This window comes from Podarcis raffonei, chromosome 10 (assembly GCF_027172205.1).
Source record: "Podarcis raffonei isolate rPodRaf1 chromosome 10, rPodRaf1.pri, whole genome shotgun sequence".
Lineage (NCBI taxonomy): Eukaryota > Metazoa > Chordata > Lepidosauria > Squamata > Lacertidae > Podarcis > Podarcis raffonei.
The window spans coordinates 10,227,979-10,244,025 of NC_070611.1; the positions used below are offsets into that span (position 1 = coordinate 10,227,979).

General features: G+C 41.0%; 1 protein-coding gene across 2 annotated transcripts in view; it reads right to left on the minus strand.

Annotated features, from left to right (window-relative positions):
• LAMB1 (laminin subunit beta 1) overlaps window positions 1-16,047 on the minus strand; it is a 64,797-nt gene that overhangs the window by 20,792 nt on the left and 27,958 nt on the right. For both annotated transcript variants that reach the window (XM_053406120.1, XM_053406119.1), the window contains exons 17-23: window positions 15,699-15,903; window positions 15,090-15,233; window positions 14,580-14,811; window positions 13,240-13,403; window positions 12,279-12,503; window positions 10,088-10,305; window positions 6,781-6,877 (exon numbers count right to left, since the gene is read on the minus strand). In XM_053406120.1, coding sequence (XP_053262095.1) covers window positions 6,781-6,877; window positions 10,088-10,305; window positions 12,279-12,503; window positions 13,240-13,403; window positions 14,580-14,811; window positions 15,090-15,233; window positions 15,699-15,903 — 1,285 coding nt within the window. The remainder of the gene's footprint in view (window positions 1-6,780; window positions 6,878-10,087; window positions 10,306-12,278; window positions 12,504-13,239; window positions 13,404-14,579; window positions 14,812-15,089; window positions 15,234-15,698; window positions 15,904-16,047) is intronic.

A 16,047-nucleotide genomic window follows, 5' to 3' on the forward strand; every position in this document is an offset into this window, starting at 1 on the left:
CTCCGTAGCGTCTGGGTCTGGCCGCTGCGGCGAAGCGGAGACCCTTAAAATCACAGGCGCGGATGCCTGTGAACATAGAGACTCGGCGGGCACCATTTGCGCCCCCCCAATCCGCGACGGAGCCTTCTTAAAGGCTTCGGAACGGAGGCAGGGTGAGGCGTGGTGCTGAGAGTACTCCCTCGCCTACGGAGTGAAGCCGCAAGCCATTGACAGAGAGCGCCAACTTCTTCCAAGACCGACTGGACTCTAAAATATAAACCCGTGAGTAATACGGAGATTGGAACCTTAAAAATTTAATTTTGGATTTGGAACGAGCGGGAAGGGGCTAAAAAGGAAGTCACCCCCCCTCTTTGTAAACAATTTAAAGCAAAGGACTGGGCAGCTAAGGTCGAGAGAATCTGCTTCTTGTTTTTTAATGAAAAGATTCTGACTTCACGGTTTTGACACTATAAGAAGATTTACTGGAGGACAAAAAGAATTTGGGGAGCTGAAATTTCACCCCCCCCCCGAGACCCGGGAACGTCCTATGAGAAAGCCTGTTGCATGGAAGATTTTGACAGCTGTCAAGTGAGCTGTTAGTCAGCTAGTTGTCAGCTGGAAAAAGAGAACATTGTTTCTGCTGTTTCTGCTGGTTTATTTGGTACAACTTTGTTGAAAACAAGGAGGGCTGATACAAAATAACTGGACTTTTGGTTTTGAGCTGAAAGGAACATTAAGGAACTAAAAACCCCCCTAGAGGGGTAATAGGGACACTACATTATAAAAATGACTGGAGCATGTAAATTCCAAGCAGAATTGGACAGAGCACTCGTTCTCTTGGGAAACTTGAAAGATGAATACAATGCTTTGTCTACAAAGGTATCACTACTATACTGGACAGTAAACAACAGTTTTGAGCCTGATAAGGACTTGAAACAGGAAGCCTATTCAACTGAACAAATAAATGAAACTGAAAGTGTAGATACGATGGAGCAATGTGTTGTTTATGAGGAAAATGAAGGAGGAGCAGGAGATTTGCAGGAGTCAAAGGAGAGTTACAATATCAGGCCTGACATGATGATAAAAAAGGACAATAAAAATTGGATGTGGAAAGCCTGGTCTGAATGGGAGTCTGGAAAATGGAGAGATCTCCTTTGGAGGAGATCTGAAGACCTGAGGATTACAAATTTGTTGAAGGTGAAAGCTGGAGCTTTGGGGACATTTAGATCTGTAAGAAATTTGAAACAAGAGTTGGAGCACCCCATAGGCTTTGCTTTTAAGTATGGAGGACTGGCTGGAAGCAACATGGATTCTGTTGGGCCGGAGCCCCTCCGAGACTTGGGGCTTAACATCAAGGACCATCAAAGAGACCGGCAGAAAGGAACTGAGAGAGATATAAGGGCCTCGGACGTGAGATCTCCAGGCTAAATAAATAACATAAAGACTGATGGATATTGGTTGGGGACTGGAACCGGGAAAAGGGTGGGTGGAGGTTGGGAATCCAAAGGGTACATAAGGATAATTTGCTTTTTATATCTTGTTAGTGGTAAGGAAATTGGGTAAATCGTGGAAGGGAAATTTCGGTCGACTTTAGGAAAAAGGTTTAAGAATAATTAATGAGGTATAAGTATTGATGTGTGATTTTAATAAGGTAAAATTGGTTTTTTCTTTTTAAATTAATTGAAAATAAGACTGTTAAAAATAAATTGAGGAAATGGAAAAAAGAAGTAAAGTAAAATAATAGTATGTTAGAACAAATGTTTAAGTTAAGGTAAAGAAATAAGTTAAGGACTTGCTGAACTGACAATTTAAATTGGAATACAAGAAGGGGAGGTGTGAGGAGGTCTGAGAAATAAGGTTAAGAATAATAAGTATCAGAAACTTTATGTGTTTTTTCTATTTTTTTGTTGTTTAGTTTTGAATATTATGTATTTTTGTGTTTTTTTTGTTCTGTTTATTTCTTGTTCTTGTTTGTTGTGTGTTTCTTGAAAATGCCAATAAATATTTAATAAAAAAAAAACAAAATGACAGGAGTTTGACTCCCAGCAATGTAAAGCCCATAGGAAAATGCCACGTCCTTCAAAAAGGCTTCACAAATTTAACATATGCAAATGATCCATCAATCAGGAATCCTGTAAGGTATTGTCTGGATGTTGTGGTCTATTGTCAAGGTTTCTTCCACAAATATTCAAACTTCCCATAAGAATATATGAGAAAGGGAAGGGAGTACGTAGGGTAATACTTTGGCACATGCTGTTATTTAAATATTCACATCTCTTGGCCAAGTTTCTTAAAAACCATTTAAAAGAACAAGTTACCATAAACAAAACCAGCTTTCTTGTAAAGAGGAATTCAATACATAGGATACAAAAAAAAAAATGTGTTGTCCTGCTGTTCAACTTATGTTGGTGCAATTTAACAAAATGGCCTTTTTGTTCTCAGAATTATAAGCCAACACAAGGGGTTTTATTTCCATCAAAGAGACTTCAGCATTCCCACAGTGAATTGCAATGGAACATAAACCCCCTCTTAAACCCCCTCCGGCAACTCATTCCTCTTTGAAGATTGAAGGGGAAAGGAGGCACTTAACCCTTTCCACCACCAGTAAACTATTATTACTTTGTGGGAAATTAGACTATCTGGATAATGGTGAATTATTCGGATTCCTTACATGGGTGTAACAAAAACAGAAGCCCACCAGTATATGGCTCCCTTCTCTTGAAGATCCCAAGATAATATCACATTACACATTCAATCCATTTTAGCATGTCAAGTTATTTTTTGTTTCGTTTTTGAGCACACGATCCTGATCACACTGAAATGAATGGGCATTTATATTTATCTTTTCTTTGAAGGAATTGGGATTTCCCCTCAAATGCCGGTGATTCAGAGGCATTTTTATGAATATAATAAACAGAACACGTTCTGTTCATTTATGGCATGTTCATTTATAGCATGTTCATTTATGGTATACGAAAAGTCCAAGTTCCTGTTGTAACAAGGATAATACAGAACTTTTAGTGTGTGTGTGTGTGTGTGTGTGTGTGTGTGTGTGTAGTTGAATAAACCATAGTTTAGTGCTATGTATGGACAGGTTCTTCCATGGTTATCTCTTCTTAAATGTGACTTTGAGGGAAATCAATGCAGAACCATTTCAAATCACCTACTGAAAGCTAATGTTGCATTCCTTGATTCTGCAAAAAATTAAACATATATGAAGTGCATTCGCAAGAGAAGAAAACTACAGAAGAATTAAAAGTGATAAATAATTTGATCCCTCTTCTGCTTATATGTCAAAATAAATTTGTCAAGATAACCAATCAGCCTGGTGCAGAGCTCTGTAAATGATCCAGTGCCCCTAAAGAACCTAACAATGGCATTTCCCTGGTGTAATGGTTAGAGCGTTGGGCCAGGGTTTGTATCCTAAATCAACCAGGGTTGCTGTGAGGATGAGATGGGGAGGAGGAGAACCATGTACCCTACTTTGAACTCCTTGCAAGAGAAAGGTGGTATATAAATGTAATAAATAAAATCTAAGTAGATATATAAATAAAAATGAGTCCTATATGACTAGCAGTGAATCGAGTGCAATCCTATTTCCTACCTAATTTCTGTGTGCTAGTTCTTCAGGGCCCCCAATTTTTCTCTTGCTTTTATTTTTGACTTTTGAATAAACACCGAGAAGCTATTCCATACTCCTCAGAAACTTCTTCAGAGGATCAAATCAGGATAGCATGTACTTGGAAAATTCCCATGCTAACTTCCTAGTGCTGGACACACTTGGGAACACTAACTGTTGCTGGATCATCCAGTACTTGATTAGAACAATACACATGTGGAATAGAGGAATGTTTTTTTAAAAAACCAACGTCAGTGCAAATCCCTAGGTAGCACATCTGGATGCCTGGAGTAGACAATCCTAATAGGAAATGTACAGAAGCCAAATCTCATACATTCCACAATTACAATGTATGTAGCTAGAAAACTCTTATTGTACGGGATCTCTAGGACACCCAAGTTCCATAGAACATGATGAAGACATTGGAAGTCTCTTATCTTACCTACCAAAGTGCAAAACCCCCCTTGGTTTTTTCTCATTTAGATATGACAGCCCCTGTAGCACACAGACATCTTGTAGTCTATGAAATTTATGCAAAATAATTAGGGGTTTTTAATATAAAAAAATATGTCCATCATATTTTCCCAATGGAGGACAAAAAACACACTGGAAAGACATCTGGCTGTCTGGGGCTTATGGGAGTTGTAGTCCAAAACATCTGGAGGACATCAGGTTGGTGATGGCTGAGATAGTATACATATTATCTTAAACATAGGTCTGAACTGAAGTATCAGTAAAATTAAACTATGTATGCTTCAGTTTCTTTTACCTAATGCTGTATATCCTCACATGTAAACAGTTCTGAACAGCAGTCAAGCTAAAATATAGTTCATGCTGAATGTTTGCTACCCTTCAAGTCATAGCTTATAAAATCTAGAATTAAATGCCGTATTCCTCCTTGTGTGTTCAGGGTCAGTTACTTCCTAGTCCAGGCAAACCATAGTTTGTCATTACACCTGAACTAACAATCTATGGTTTGTGCTTGCCTTTCAAACCAGGCTTGGAAACCTGAGATAACCTTGGAAGGTCACAGAAACAATACCTGTGAACTAGCCTGTGAATACCTTTGAGCCAGGTCTCAGTTGATGGGATGCTTAGAGTTTTGCAAGTGTTTACATGTTTTCTAAACCTGTTTCATAGAAACAGACCTGCACCTACCTAAGTACACCTTTGAGAAACTGAAAATTTCAGATATCCTACCTTCAGTAACTACTATTGTTAGAAAACAAAACTTTCCCCATCTCTTCTTCCTGTTCTTGAGGTTTTTATTCAATAATACAATGCAAATATTAGCAGTTGTGTTGAATTAAAACAAGCACAACTGCATTTTAATTTAAAACAATACTACAAAAGCTCCTGGCAATATGCCCTATTTTAATGCTAAATCCCAAGCTCACCAGTATTTTTGTCTCTTAGGCATGCTCTTCCAGAAAGAGGAAATCTGGGGGATTCAGTAGGATTTGGACTCTTATAACAAAGCCATTTAGTCTTGAAAGATAACAGAATTCTGATCTGATTCCAGCCTATCTATTAAAAACAATTTCCCCCCTGTGTAATGGCTAATCCTTTATATACTTGATGCCAAAAAATGAAGTTATTTGCACCTTTTTATTCAGCGGAAACAATTTTTTTAATGCAACTTCTAGATACCCAGATACCTTTCTCTCAAATACACACTTAGGCAGGAATTGGTTTGAAATCCAGTGAATACAACTAGATCTGAATTTTTCAGAAATTAAGAAAATAAGAAGCACCCTGTTGAATCACACTAGAGGCCCATCTGGTTCAGCACTCTCTTCTCCCAGTAAACAACCAGATGTGTATGGGAAGCTGACAAGGACCTGAGTGCAATAGTCTGCAGTTAGTAGGCTTGCAGTCTCTAAATCAGCAGAGGCATATTGCCTCCAACAGTGGAAGCAGAACACAGCCGTTGTGGCTTGTAGCCATTCAGAGCCTTTATGCTCCATGAATTTGTCTAATCCTCCTCTTAAAGTAATTCAAGTTGGTAGCCATCACTACCTCTTCTAAGAGCAAATTCCATAGTTTAACTATATACTGTATGGAGAACTATATTCTATCTGTCCTGAATCTCAGCTTAATTGGGTACTCCAGGGTTCAAGTTTTATGAGAGAGGCAGAAAAGCTTTTCTCTATCACTTTCTCAAGACTGTGCATAATTTTATACACTTCTATTATCTTACCTTTTCTGCAAACAAAAAAGACCCCAAAGTTGGAACCTTTCCAACCCCTTGATCAGTTTGACTGCCCTTTCCTGAACCCTTTCCAGGTCTTCAGTACCCTTTTAGAGGTGAGGCAACCACCATAGTTAACGGCAAAATGTGACAGACTAAGAGGCTTTCCCCAAAGAATGATGGGAACTGTATTTTGTTAAGGGTACTGGGAATTGTAGCTCTGTTAAGGGTGAACTACAGTGCCCAAAGTTCTTTGGCATAAGTCATGTGCTTTAAGTGGCATTAAATGTGTTCTAAATGTATGGTGTTCTGGTTTGGATAGCAATTGAAGCTACCAGACATATTTACAAAACATGCCTCAGTAAATGAGTTCTTAATTTATTTATACACCTAGGTGCTCCTCCCCTTTTATTCTATGCTGTGCTTTTCTTGCAGAACCAAAACGAGAAGACACTTTTCTCCCCGTGTGAAAAACTGAAAATACTCTTCACATTATTTTTGTTAACAATATGAAAAAAAACCAACTACTATAAACTAGAAAATGAACATCTAAATCTCTATCATCTAAAGCCAGTCTGCCATTTCTGTTAAAAAGCTGCAAAAATCCACTTCAAAACCAAACCCTTACTAGAATTAAATTTAGCTTCACAAAAATAGCATTTTTAAAAAAGCCAGCCAAGATCAGTGAGCTTCTTTTTTAAGTGCTGTATAGTAACAAACATTGCAACATGAAGAGGCTAATGAATGCACTATAGAATCTTAGTTATCTCGTGTATCTAATTCATTGCAACATAGCATGAGGGAGCCAATATGAATGCTGCTTTGTTTCCTTTCTACACGCATAGGCACAGGTCAAGCTATCAGCAATTATCTCTAGGCTCCCAACCGCAGCAGAAGCTACAATATGGGAAACACATGCAGATTTCACATACAGAAGTACTCCTTCAAAAGGCTAATAATGCACACGGAACAATGAAAGTAATGTGCTCACCTTGGCAGTCCACACCAGGATCACCCCAGAAAAACTCCTGGCACTCGTTGCATGTGCGCCCTCCAAATCCTGGCATGCACTGGCACTGCCCAGTAAACTGTTAATTCAAACAAATGCAACAAAAATAAGCTGAACAGGGTGCATTTCACAAAGTGAAGAAGCCACAGGGACTTTATTGGGCCACTAGAGCCATCTGTCAATACAATACATTAAGTGTCAAAAGAGCTGAAAATGTTAACTGGCCACCTATCAGAATTATGGACATAGTACACATGACTCTGGAGATCCTTAAATAGGATCTCGGTAAGTTTTGTTAAGAGTCAATAGCAGCTCAGGAAAAGGCTACTCAGATAACCAATACTTCTTGCACTGTTTCCCCAAGAAAGGATGTTCCCCTTGCAGCTGAGACTGTAGGTCAAAGATCACACACATACAAAGACATATTCCACTGGAAAAGTGGAACAGGAGAAAGGATTAAGCCCTTTCCAGCACCACAGTGTCAATTCAAATTCTTCTCCCTCGGTTGCAATTCCTTTTGAAAATATGGATCTCCCACACCAAGCATTCTTTGTAACTTTCATATCTTTACAATACAGTGGTGCCCCGCAAGACGAACGCCTCGCAAGACGGAAAACCCGCTAGACGAAAGGGTTTTTCCGTTTTGGAGGCGCTTTGCAAAACGAATTTCCCTATGGGCTTCCTTCGCAAGACGAAAGCCCATAGGGAAATCTCCGGGACAGCGGGGAAGCGCAGCGCGTCTTCCCCACTGTCCTCGGACCTCCTCCGAAGGCTGGCGGTGGGGCGGAGAGACCTCCTCCCGCCGCCAGGCTTTGGAAGGATGCTCCGAAGCCTGGCGGCGGGAGGAGGTCTCTCCGCCCCACCGCCAGGCTTCGGGGGGATGCTCCGAAGCCTGGCAGCGGGAGGAGGTCTCTCCGCCCCACCGCCAGGCTTCGGGGGGGATGCTCCGAAGCCTGGCGGCGGGAGGAGGTCTCTCCGCCCCACCGCCAGGCTTCGGAGCAGCTTTGTCTTTGCTCCCCCCCCCCGCCTGCCTTCCCGGGACTCTTCTGAAGGCTGGCGGTGGGAAGAAAAGCCCTTGTCCGCCCCCCCCCCCCCAGCCTTCAGAAGAGGTCGGGGGACAGACTGTCCCCGGACCTGGTCTGAAGGCAGTTTCCATAGGAACGCATTGATTGATTTTCAATGCATTCCTATGGGAAACCGTGCTTCGCAAGAAGAAAAACTCGCAAGAAGAAAAAACTTGTGGAACGAATTAATTTCGTCTTGCGAGGCACCACTGTAACAGAAGTTGGCTAAACAATAGATTCCACTGTTTCCGACTTCATATCAGTTACTTGCATGGTTTCAAGCTTATGGTGAAGAACACTTTCAAGTAGTTGTATTAGGGCCTTTAGTATTAACAGTTCATCAGATTTTCAAAGGAATTACAATGGTTCATATTAATTAATACACAAATATACATAATATATCACACCAACATAGAGCTGAGCGCATGCTCTTCCCATTATTACCCTTTGTGGTCTCTGAATATTTGCAAAGGCTCAGTAAATAGAAAAATCAGGTTGAATGTCACATTAATAAAGAGAAAAGGAACTTGAAATATCAGCAAGCTTCTTGGTTTCATCTAAGAATTAGGGAGCAACCCATTATGTGTGACAATTACACGTGTGTATTTTGCTGCATATAACATGAGTTAGAGGATCAGTCGGCAGCCGCTTCCTAGTACTGTATACCAAGTGCAAATGTGTAGAGAACTAACTCTGCAGAGAAATGTTTTCAACTGTTAATGCAACCTTCTATGGAAATCATCAGGTGATTATGAATGAATTAGTGAAATGAATGGGTTTTTACTACAAGTCATAGCTAGTCTGCATTGTAGCTATTGCTGCAGCAATAGCTCTTCAAGAAACATCTAAAGCATCATCACATCTGATGGGATATTAAATTTTAACCATTATCCTTGATGTAACTTTTCAGCACCACTCACAGCTGATTGCCATGTCCCAGAGCACGACAATCTTATGTACCAGATCCTGATTCCCCTGGTAAATTAAGTCAGGTCCAAACAGGATTTTGCAGGCAGCAGGCACCATGTACAAATGATGCCGGCAGAACAAGCAGCTATAGATTTATGTAAGCAGGCAAGTCAAGCTAAAGCAAACAGCCCACAGGGCCACTGTCCAAAATAACCTGTTGGAAATTCTCTCTCAACACTAATACAAAGCAATTTGTCATACTGCCAAGCACTGTGATACAATAGTCATCCACTGTACTCAAATAGTGTGACTTTTGCAAGAACATGCATTTGAATGCTCCTCAATATTAAGAGAACAAACAAAACTGGTACATACAAAACTCACAGAGCTCAGTATGCACAGAGTTGCTTTCTGTTGGATTATTTAAAATCCCTGTGGCATGTGAATTTATTTAATTCCTAAACACATTTCTACACCCTCTATTCAGATGAAATATCAAGGCAGAATACAAGTTTAAGCAAACACAATAAAAAATTAGATAAAACTGCCAACACTACCATTAGATCTCATACTATTATTGTTATCTCATATTCTTACCATTATCAACATCGTATGTTCTTGCTGCTATTAAACTTCTCAAATGTGAGAGTGTGCTGAGTTTAATTTTACTGTTTACTATTAGATTCTGATGTATTGTTGAATTTTGCTTTGTTTGATATAAGTTGTTTATTTTAAAGTTATTGTGACTTTTATAACAGATCAGATTGTTACTATTAATGTTTGATGTTTTATTATGTTTTTATGTGTTGGGACGCGGGTGGCGCTGTGGGTAAAACCTCAGTGCCTAGGACTTGCCGATCGCATGGTCGGCGGTTCGAATCCCCGCGGCGGGGTGCGCTCCCGTCGTTCGGTCCCAGGCCTGCCAACCTAGCAGTTCGAAAGCACCCTCGGGTGCAAGTAGATAAATAGGGACCGCTTACCAGCGGGAAGGTAAACGGCGTTCCGTGTGCTGCGCTGGCTCGCCAGATGCAGCTTGTCACGCTGGCCACGTGACCCGGAAGTGTCTGCGGACAGCGCTGGCTCCCGGCCTATAGAGTGAGATGAGCGCACAACCCTAGAGTCTGTCAAGACTGGCCCGTACGGGCAGGGGTACCTTTACCTATGTGTTGGAAGCCACCCAGAGTGGCTGGGGCAACCCAGCCAGATGGGCAGGGTATAAATAAAATATTAGTAGGAGTAGTAGTCATGGTAGGAGTAGTAGAGGTGGCAGAGCAAGCCTGGAATGGTCTGACTCTACAGCGATCAGCTTTTCTTACCTCGTTACAAGATGAGCCAAAGGAACGTTCAGAATCACAGCCACATGGTTCACACCCTGTCCCACTAGCCAACCTCCAAGTATTGGGGGCACAGTGGTCACAGTTCTGTCCAATCACATTAGGGAGGCATCGGCATTGGCCAGTTTCTTTCTCACACTGACATTCTTCAGTGCTGTTGCAATGCTCACGCACTGTTCCCAGGTAGTTGCAGACACACTCTGGGGGTGAAAGAGCAGAGAATGTAACGTGTTGCAGTACACTTGGGTGATTAATATGTTATCAAACTATGACATGTAAGAAGGTATCGTAGCAGATTTGGAGAAGCTTTGTGAGATATCAAGGGTCACATTCCCTGGGGATAATCTCTTCCAGGCTGCGCAACCAGGGTGGGCAAGGCCAAAGCCAGTGGTAGAAAAGGTTGCCTCCTCTCTTTTGCTTTTCCTTCACAGGGGGGTGGTATTTTGTCAAAATAAGAGTTCATGGAAAGAGAAAAGTTAACACTTCCCTAATCAGCTTCCACTCCAATGAAAAGTGCCTTGTGTGGCAACAAAGCTCCCATTGGCAGCAGTGGGATCTTGCCTGATCCCAACCCCCAAAGCATAATTTTGCTGAGTGCAGGGAAGGGAGGATGAATCCTTCCCTGCCACCATCTCGGAAAAAGAACAACCGCTTCCCTCAGCAATTAGGCTTAGAGAAAAGCTCCCACGGGCATAAGTCAGTGGTGTCCAAACTTCTTTCAAAGAGGGCCAGATTTGATGAAGTGAAGGGCCGTGAGGGCTGACCAAAGGGCCAACCAAAGTTGTTGACCTATTTTAAAAATTGAAGTTGTTGAGGGTTTTTTAAGGATTTTACCCCAGGAAATAAACTGCCACAGGGGCCAGAATTAGGCTGAATTAAGCCCCCGCAACAGACTTTGGACATGCCTGGCATAAGTGGATGGCTTTAGTCAGGACTGCTCATTCTAAGAGGAAAACCAATAAACATTTATTTCTCTATAGCCACTTATTTCCAAAAGATTATAGGAAGGGTGAGAGTTTCGTGGGCCGGTATATACAATGGTGTGAAAATGTGAAAATGAGGTCCTAGTATGGGGGGTGGAGAAAAAGAGGCCCACCAAGCATAAATGTCTCCAGCAGAGAGCCAGAAATGTGCAGCTGCCATTTCCCTGCTCCAGACACAAGAATATAAGCAGCATCTGTGAGTCATTTCCTACAGATCCCCCACTTGCTCTCTACATGTCAAAGCAAAATGAAGTTGCTGGGCCGAAGTCGGGTTTCAAAATTTAATTATCTCAATGAATTCTCACAACTATCTGCATTATTCAAAAGCTCAGCTTCTCTCATTTGTGAACATCGCCTGATCCAACAAACTCACTCTCTTTAGGCTTTTGATTCTTGGGGAGCAAAACAACCACTATCCACCTGGTAGGAACTATGAGATTTGCATTAAAATACTGCATCAACCATGGACTCATAAGCAGGCACAGAGCAAGCAACAATATCTCATGGTATATTCCCAAAGTTTAAAATGAGAATGATACTGATCTATTTCAGGAGATTGTTTTGAAAAGATTAATAGATAAGGAAGCATACCTGAAGTCTTTGGGATGGGGCAGTCAATACATCTAAACATTAAAACACTGCTAGTTTCTAGGTCACACTTCACAGCATAAAACTTTTAAACACACACTTTTAAGCATTTTTCTTAACACATATAGTTCTATACCTATCAGCTGAGGTTATTCACTACTGCCTGATGCATAAAATATAATAGAAAAACAAAGAGTAGAAGAGGATTTCTGAATATTGTTGCTTGTTGTGGTGCATATTTTCTCCCCGCCCCCTATGACTTTTGAGAAATCCACTTCTACTCTTTACCAGGAATGTCTCTGTAAACAAAAGACAATCCCCTCTTCTTCCTCCAAAGCCTGAGGGGCTGCAGGAAATGGCCTGGGCTTTTCTCCTGATAAGAAGAAAACAATGAAAGCCTTCTCTCTTTTCAAGATCAGGCTTGGAGTTCTTCTTCACTTAAGTGCCCCATTCAAACTAGGTTTGAGTTATCTGTTGACCTTTAATAAAGGATTATGCTCCCAATCTGCAAATTCCCAGTGCACCAAAATAATACCTTAGTGCTTAAAAGAAGACAAAGTGATGCTTGCAAAGGTCAGCAGCAGAGACCTTCCCCTACTTACTTCTACAGTCCTGCTGAACAGCCCGGCCATAATAACCGTGTTTACACAGTTGGCAGTTTTCACCCTCTGTGTGATACAAGCACTTCAGGCACAATCCAGTCTTCTTGTCGCAGGCCTCCGGATCAGTTGAATCAATGTTGTTGTTGCACTGGCAGGGCTGGCAAATTCCACCAACATCCTCAGGGTTTCCAAAGAAACCAGAAGCACACTCGCCACATCTGCTCCCTGCTCAACAAGCCCAATCAAAGGAAAAAGAAATCTCTTCAGCTCACTCAAACATAAACATTAGCTAGAAATGAAAGCATGATAAAGGGGAGGAAAAGATCAAGGTATGTGCTAAGACCTAGGATGGAAGTTTGTCTGGAGAAACTTAACACACAACAAACAAGAAAACCATCAGAAAGATTTCAGATAGATTAGCAACTATCAATTCACATGCCAAAAGAGAGGTTATTACTTAGGCTGGTTGGGAATCTGGCTTTTGTGTAGATTTTGAAACCTAATATGTTGCAGTGTCTGTGCTCCATTCAAAATGTTTCAAAGTTTCTCTTTAACAGAGGCAGATTTAGGGGAACATGACCAATTTGGTTGCACTGGGGGGTGGAGCACCGGAGTCACCAAGAACTGTGATGAAGAATGGAGGGAAATGAAGTGGGTGGGTCTGCCTAATTTTGGTGTCACACAGGGTGCTGCTCAAATTTGAGACCCAAAAGTCTGCCACTGCAGACTTTATAATGCATCACTTATGTTGATGGTAGAATTATTATTACTAACATGTGAACCATTCCTAAGATTGAGCAACTAATTTAATAAAATAATAATAATAATAATAATAATAATAATAATAATAATAATTGTAAGTATAAAATATGACACTTCGTGATAATCAAAATATGTATGCTCATTGAAACGGCTTCAATTTAATAGCATTCACTGTACTTGGTTTCACAAGGTATTTTACCTTTATATCCTGTCTCGCAGACACACACCACCTGCAGAGTAGAACGTTCTTGATAACAGCCAGAGGCAAACTGACGGCCACTTTCTGGCCCATCTGGGCAAGGACAAGGACGGCAGTGATCCCCAGATCCCAGGACAGGATCTCCATAATAACCACCAAGGCATCTTAATTTTACAATATAAAAGTCTGTTAAGCATGCCCAAGGAATAGAACACATATATTTGCATATCTTTTATTATTATTTTTATAGTAAAGTTTCATTAAACATTCTCACAATACAAAAAAAACACACAAACTAATCTACATGAATAAAAATAAAAAGGCTGAAAAGAAGAAAAGAGAAAGAAGAATACAAGATCCTCTCTCACAGATATACCGTATTTTTTGCACCATAACACTCACTTTTTTCCACCTAGAAAGTAAGGGGAAATGTCTGTGCGTGTTATGGAGGAAATGCCTACGGGTGGCATGCCTACGGATTTTCCTCCTCTAAAAACTACGTGCGTGTTATGGTCGGGTGCGTGTTATAGAGCGAAAAATACGGTACCTTAACTTTTATCCCATATAGAAAAAGGTGAGCCCTCTCAGCTCTTACCTGGGAGCACCTCTCTCTTCTCCCATTCTCTCACCCTGGGAGAGCTCCCCTTCATTGCCACACATATATTTGTATATCTGAGATGGACTGGTGACAGTACATAGCACACAGTTCAGCAAGTTTTTTGCAGCCCTCCATAATCACAGCCTGAATTTTACAGATGTTTTCAGTGGCTCTTCCTTGATGTTAGTGGAAGGCATGTCAAACCAAACCTATTTATTTCAGGTATCATATAAACACACTTCAGTTCACAAGCTAATGTGCACTGCTGAAAGTTTAGAAAAAGAGCTACATTTCTAAGATCTTGCAAATAAGGTTACTTTGCTGTCTTTCCCCCCTTCCCCAAACTCCAGATGGCTCTGGAAATAACTGTGCTAGTCCTAGAGCAGTCTTTGGACCTGTGTAAGCAAAATTAAGTTCTCTGTGAGTAAAAAAATAAAAAAGGAAGAGGCAATTGAGGCAGAGTGGCCAAGCTGGAAAACTATACAACAGGTGCCAATTAAAGTGTGTGCATGCTCAAGATTCAGAGCCATTAAACAGGCAGGAATCATTTTGAAATGAGTAGTGGTAGGAGGAGTGGAGATCAGTGCATCTGATCTACAAAATATCCTATGCAAATAAGTGCAGCCTAAGTACTGTAAATGGGTTAGATCTCAGCATTTCAGAGGGCAGCATGATAAAATCTTGCTTGAAAAGTAATATATCATGTAATGAATATCCCAGTTAATCCAAAAAGAAGGCATACCTTTCACAGTTGTGGCCAGAGGTATGATCACGGCAATTAAAACACTGTCCGCTGTACGGGTCACAATCATCCGCATGACCATTGCACTGGCAGGGCTGGCAGCTTGGAAATCCCCAGTAACCAGGCAAGCATCTGTCACACTGACGGCCATATATTCCATGGAAACAGTGGCACTGACCAGTCTCCGGGTGGCAGAAAGCATTAACTGATGCTTGGACATGACACTCACAAGCTAAAAAGAACATAGGTATCCATCTTGAAAGATACTGAAACTGGATACACTGCTTACATTCATGAAGTTATAATGACACTAGGACATGAAGCCTCAAATTACTTAAAAATAAAATATTTGGAGAGAGAAGTTTTTATTTTTTTAAAGGATTCTTACAGATGTATACTGAAACAAAGGGGCTCAAGGGATTTTCCTTCTTCCTTTCAATCAAACTTACTGGGTAAGGGTTAAACAGCAGCAACATATGACATTTTGATTAGAATAAAGCAGCAACGTACGTTTGCATCCACTAGGTCCGAATCCAAAAGTGCCTGCAGCACATCTGTCGCATCTTCTTCCAACAACATTTGGCCGACACTGGCAATGGCCTCCATTAGGGTCACAAACAGAACTTAATGAGCCTTGTGGGTCACACTGGCAAGCTGAAAGAGGGAAAGACACGGGTTTTGCAGGAGTGGCAAATGCACAAGTGTGGGCCATCTTGGCAGCAATAGTATTGTGCAAGGTGACAATGGGTTAGTAAAGAACTGATCTGCGTAAACTTGATTGGACAGATATTAAATATTATTTCTTATTAAGATGATAATAATTTCATTTATGAATCACTTCTTGTGAAGCTACATATACCTAGTATATATATATTTACCCAGGGTCCTGTTTTCTGTTAATGGGGTTGTTCAGATGCTAAGTTTAACAGGGGCTGGGAAACCTGTTGCCCTGCGAGTGGTGTTGGACTACAACTCCCCTCATCCACTGGACATGCAAGCTGGAATAATGGAGTCCAACAACATGTGGATGGCTACTTATTTTGGTAGTAAACATGGCCACTGCCTTTTCCTCCTAGTTAGCCCCAATCCCACTTTGTGAAATCAGTTACATCTACTTACCTAATGCTGTCTCATGCAGCAAGGCTGAGATGCTAAAAATGATATTCCTGCAAACATCAGTCATGGGTGTTTTAACAACACTCCTGCTGTTCTCCAGGCACCGGTATCTCTGAAAGGCTTCCCAGGCACTGTTAGTCATCACATCATCACCTCTGCCTCCAACTGAGAATATGTCCAGGGATTTGCAAAAAGGCATGAGAACAAGCTGTGGGTTGATTTTAACATGGCAGAATTACTATTTAGATCTGTAGCCGAACCTTGTATAAAATACAGTGCCATGCGATATTGTCAGAAAAAGAAATCTACAATAGTTAAAAAATATTAGATGGTTGATCATTAACATGCACAG